The 5,342-nt window shown below is 43.5% G+C and overlaps 1 protein-coding gene across 2 annotated transcripts in view; it reads right to left on the bottom strand.

The window, feature by feature from the left end:
• Positions 1 to 5,342, bottom strand: part of LOC106808282 (protein phosphatase 1 regulatory subunit 16A-like) — a 126,356-nt gene that overhangs the window by 20,840 nt on the left and 100,174 nt on the right. For both annotated transcript variants that reach the window (XM_014810929.1, XM_014810930.1), the window contains exons 7-8: positions 4,045 to 4,170; positions 1,717 to 1,792 (exon numbers count right to left, since the gene is read on the bottom strand). In XM_014810929.1, coding sequence (XP_014666415.1) covers positions 1,717 to 1,792; positions 4,045 to 4,170 — 202 coding nt within the window. The remainder of the gene's footprint in view (positions 1 to 1,716; positions 1,793 to 4,044; positions 4,171 to 5,342) is intronic.

Below are 5,342 nucleotides of genomic sequence, written 5' to 3'. Positions count from 1 at the left end.
TGTGTCTGCTCGGCCCACGCATTGCAACGCCTTCCCAAATGCACTGCATCGAACATTTGAAGAGGAGCCGGCTATGGCGCAGTGAGCACGCAGAATGAGACGTGAGACATGCAAACTGCTGTCTATTTTAACGCATACACGACGAGCAAAAAAAAATAGGATAATTTAAACAAAATTCTGACAGAGAATCACCGCGGCGTTTTGCACGTGCAAGGAACGAAATCTCGAAGCGAGATTTAACAATCTTCAGCAGGCATGCTATAACTCGAAAATTCTCCCTTTATATATTGAAGAATATAAATTTTCGAACATGATGGCGGGTCTGCTGATGTTACGCGCGACAAGGGCAATCACAGTAATGCTCTCACATCAAAGATCAGCCCGCGGGGGTTTCCGCCATCCACTGCACATTATTCTAAATTACAGATAACTTTCCCGAGCGAAAATAAATTCGTCTGTTGCAAGTATTGTGCGGAAACGGATATAACATGCTTATAGCCTCAAACGTTCTGCTTACGGTACATGTTTACTTTTAACATGGTTCATACAGGAGGACTGAAATTTTTTCCAAGGACTTTTCAAGGACATTTTATCGGAAATTCAAGGACATTTTATCAGACATTTTATCGGAATTCATACACAGAACAAAACATACCTGGAATAATTTAATAACCCCATTCTTAATCACTACATGTCACCTCTAAAACTTACCTGGATCACATTAATAAACCCTTCTAAACACTGTCACTTCTACAACATACCTTGATTTACTGACTGATTTTACTGACTTACTGTAATTTGTGATCATCATTTAAATGTCTATCGTGTCTATAGCTTTTTAAGCTCATTTAACGCAATTTTTATTGAGGTTTGCACATTATTGATGGTACAAAATTTCTTTTTATTACAGGCAAAGATTCTTTCTAAAAATTCAAGGACATTTTCATGAAATTCAATGACATTTTCATGAAATTCAAGCACTTTTCAAGCACAAAATCAACATTTACTAAATTCAAGTACTTTTCAAGGACCCCCCTCAAATTCAAGGACTTTTCAAAGTCTGTGCGAACAATGTTTAATAACCTGCTGTCCCTCAAGTAATGGAAACATGCTTCTTACTATTTTGGTCGTAACTACAGTAAATATGAGATTTGCCATGTGTTCTACTATTGTAAATATGCTATCTACAATTGATCTTACCTACTGTAAATATGTGAATACTATGTTTCGTAACTCATGCTAACATGCTACAGTACTACGTTGGTTCGTCACTGTAAACATGCTACCTACTATGTTACATCACTACCGTATGCATGCTACCTATTGTTTCTTCAATACAGTAAAAATGGTACGTGCGTGACTGCCTACAATTAATAACGCTACATAGCATATATAGCAGCACGTCTACGGAATCTAACTTAACTCCTCTACTGTTGATATGCATGGATCGGCGATGCAGGACGAACCTTCTACTATAGCTACGGCGGCACAGGAAACCTGGAGGTGGCCTGTGGGACAACGCTCCACACGACCCTCTGCTCTTACTGCTGTGGCACATCGTTAACGATGCCTCGGTACCGAGAGTATGATATAATCAAGGGGAATATTGACAGATTATTCACCTCTGATATAATCGTGAAGCGATGACTGTGTGAAACAAGGGGGAGTGAAGACATGACAAGATGGAGGCTGATAGCACAGAGAGGTGGCTCTCACCGTATGGCGTCTCTCCATTCTTCGTTTTGGCCTCTATGTCAGCACCATTTCCTACAAGCATCTCTAAAATCTGTGGCTGTAACACGCAAAAAGCATTATTCCGGAATTAGTGAGGCCGCAGGGGCTTTTGCGACCGCTATGCGAATTCTCACACATAATGAAATCTATAATAAAATCTAGTCTCTTGTTTCCCTTTTCCACACCCAGCTACGTTCAGAATGCGCTAATAGGGGCTAGAAAATTCTGATATTAAAAATAGTGACAACTTTTACACGCATATTACATTTCTGCAGCGCTGAAACGAACGGGTACAATAACTGAATATATTGCTGAATATATTCAACAAGATAACAATAACTGACAGTGCATAATTTATCAACCGAAATTGCTGAAATCACTCTTAGTCTAGCACAGATTATTTGCAATCTCATATTCATAGCCAATTAGCTAATGGCGCATGTAACTACTGCTAACCTTCCACGCGCAAATTTCATCAACGTTGCTACTTCAGTACGTGCCGAGCTATAAGTTCTAAGCTAAGCTATAAATTATAATCTCATACCGGCTAATCTTATTGCTTCCCCGCCCGTTCTTCCACATTGTGAAAACAGGTAATCTGAATTTAAGGCACAGCACATGCAAGGCAATTTTCGTAAAAGCATCTTGGCTAGTAATGGAAGAGTTCCTGTACGCCACGCGCACGTGGCGCGTCAGTGCTGCATATAATACTTCCCGCACGAAATTTTGTTGCAGCGCTTGTTTTGCTTTTTCGATGTAATATTATGCCTATACGGTCGTTAATTGCATTACAACTTTCGAGTGTGCGCATGGGTTACACCCACCCCGATCAGATACTACACCGGATTTCTAAAGTTAGAACACACATACGCATAACAGTAGTACACATTAGTACATTGGATTTGTGCATAAATATTACAACAGTGAAGTGAAAGGATTGTTTGCACATCCGTTCATACACAAGTGTTGTGTTTACGGTGTTTGTATCGGACTACCCGGACACACAAGGGGACTCAACACAATCGGCGTACATAAATATATTAAGAGTTAGTAGAAAAGGTGTGTCCAACAGTCATCCCATGGAGGATATACGCAATTACGGTGGGTTCATCTTTATAACTCAGGCGCCTACAATTTTCGCTGCAATATTGCTATGGATGAAAAACACCATGATACAACCGCCAATAATGATGTAATTTACTAAAAGCACATTTAGACAATGACTTTAGCTAACAAAAGGAAACCCGAGAGTCAAACTTCAATGCACGTCTTTTAATCGGGGTCGATGCTTCGAATTTTAACACTGGCTTCGAATTTCGCGCTAGCCGAAGCAAAGAGCTGGCTGTCCAGGTCATTTCCAAGCTATAATAGCGCTGTCTACTTGTCTGATGTCACAAAAACATGGAGGTGACACATGCAGAAGGAAAGCCCGCTATCAAACCTCTATCGCGAGCAAAATTACGAATGCGCCCATAAGGCGCTGTGAGGGAAAAGACATTTATATACTAACCGATATTTTTAGCACGAGCAAGGGGATCACCCCCCCCCTCCTGAGCACATCACTCACACCCGAGCACATCAGCCGATGTTTATTATTGACGGAGATTGCCACTATATATGCGATCGCGCGCGGTGGGGGGGGGGGAGGAGCAGGATTGTAAATACCCAACCCGCGATCACCGTGGTAGCTTGCTATGACCTATGTCGCTACTGTGCACTGTGTCGTGGTTGTAGCATCGCGGGCGGTCGCTGACCCAGCATTCACGCAACACGCATCCGAGCCGCGTATCTCAATCCTGCCTGAACAGGGTTGAGACACGCAGATCTGATGTCTCGACTCTGCCTGAACAGGGTTCAGACACGCAGCTCTGATGTATACGTCTCGAATATCCCGAACAGGGTTGAGACACGCAGCTCTGATACGTCTCAACCCTGCCCGAACAGGGTTGAGACACGCAGCTCTGATACGTCTCGACTCTGCCAGAGGGCAGGGTTGAGACACGCAGCTCTGATACGTCTCGACTCTGCCAGAGGGCAGGGTTGAGACCTGTGGGCTCAGATGTGTATTGACCTTGTCAGAACAGGACATGCACCTCAGACGGCCTACTATTATCATGATTATAGTTATAATTAATATTATCATCATCATCATCATCATCATCATCATCATCATCATCATCATCATCATCATTATCACCATGATAAAGATAATTATCATCACCACCATCAATCATCATCATCATCACCACCATCATCATCATCATCATCATTACCATCATCATCATCATCACCGTTGTCGTGGATACGTACGTGTCCCCAGCAGGCGGCGGCGTGGATGGGGAACCAGCCGTCACTGTCCATCACATCAAGGCTCACGTGGTTGTCCAGCAGGTATTCAACTACCGACACGAAGCCGTTAGCTGCTGCGATGTGTAACTGTAAGACAACAGACGGATATAGGAGAAGGCTGCGATGTGTAACTGTAAAACAATAGTCGGATATAGGGGAAGGCTGAGATGTGCAACTGTAAGACAACATACGGATATAGGGGAAGGCTGAGATGTGCAACTGTAAGACAACACACGGATATAGGGGAAGGCTGCGATGTGTAACTGTAAGACAATATTCGGATATAGGGGAAGGCTGCGATGTGCAACTGTAAGACAACACACGGATATAGGGGAAGGATGAGAAGTGCAACTGTAAGACAACACACGGATATAGGGGAAGGCTGAGATGTGCAACTGTAAGACAACAGACGGATATAGGGAGAGGCTGCGATGTGCATCTGTAAGACAACAGACGGATATAGGGGAAGGCTGCGATGTGTAACTGTAAGACAACACACGGATATAAGGGAAGGCTGCGATGTGCAACTGTAAGACAACACACGGATATAGGGGAAGGCTGAGATGTGTAACTGTAAGACAATCGTCGGATATAGAGGAAGGCTGCGATGTGTAACTGTAAGACAACACACGGATATAGGGGAAGGCTGAGATGTGCAACTGTAAGACAACAGACGGATATAGGGGAAGGCTGCGATGTGTAACTGTAAGACAACACACGGATATAGGGGAAGGCTGAGATATGCAACTGTAAAACAACAGACGGATATAGAGAAAGGCTGCGATGTGTAACTGTAAGACAACAGACGGATATAGGGGAAGGCTGAGATGTGCAACTGTAAGACAACAGACGGATATAGGGGAAGGCTGAGATGTGCAACTGTAAGACAACAGTCGGATATAGGGGATCGAAGGCTGAGATGTGCAACTGTAAAACAACAGACGGATATAGGGGAAGGATGCGATGTGCAACTGTAAGACAACAGTCGGATATAGGGGATCGAAGGCTGAGATGTGCAACTGTAAGCCAACACACGGATATAGGGGAAGGATGAGATGTGTAACTGTAAGACAACAGACGGATATAGGGGGAGGCTGAGATGTGCAACTGTAAGACAATAGTCGGATATAGGGGAAGGCTGAGATGTGCAACTGTAAGACAATAGTCGGATATAGGGGAAGGATGCGATGTGTAACTGTAAGACAACATACGGATATAGGGGAAGGCTGAGATGTGCAACTGTAAAACAACAGACGGAT

Source organism: Priapulus caudatus, unplaced genomic scaffold (genome assembly GCF_000485595.1).
Source record: "Priapulus caudatus unplaced genomic scaffold, Priapulus_caudatus-5.0.1 Scaffold265, whole genome shotgun sequence".
In the NCBI taxonomy this organism is placed as follows: Eukaryota; Metazoa; Priapulida; class Priapulimorpha; order Priapulimorphida; family Priapulidae; genus Priapulus; species Priapulus caudatus.
This window is presented reverse-complemented; position numbering and strand designations above follow the sequence as displayed.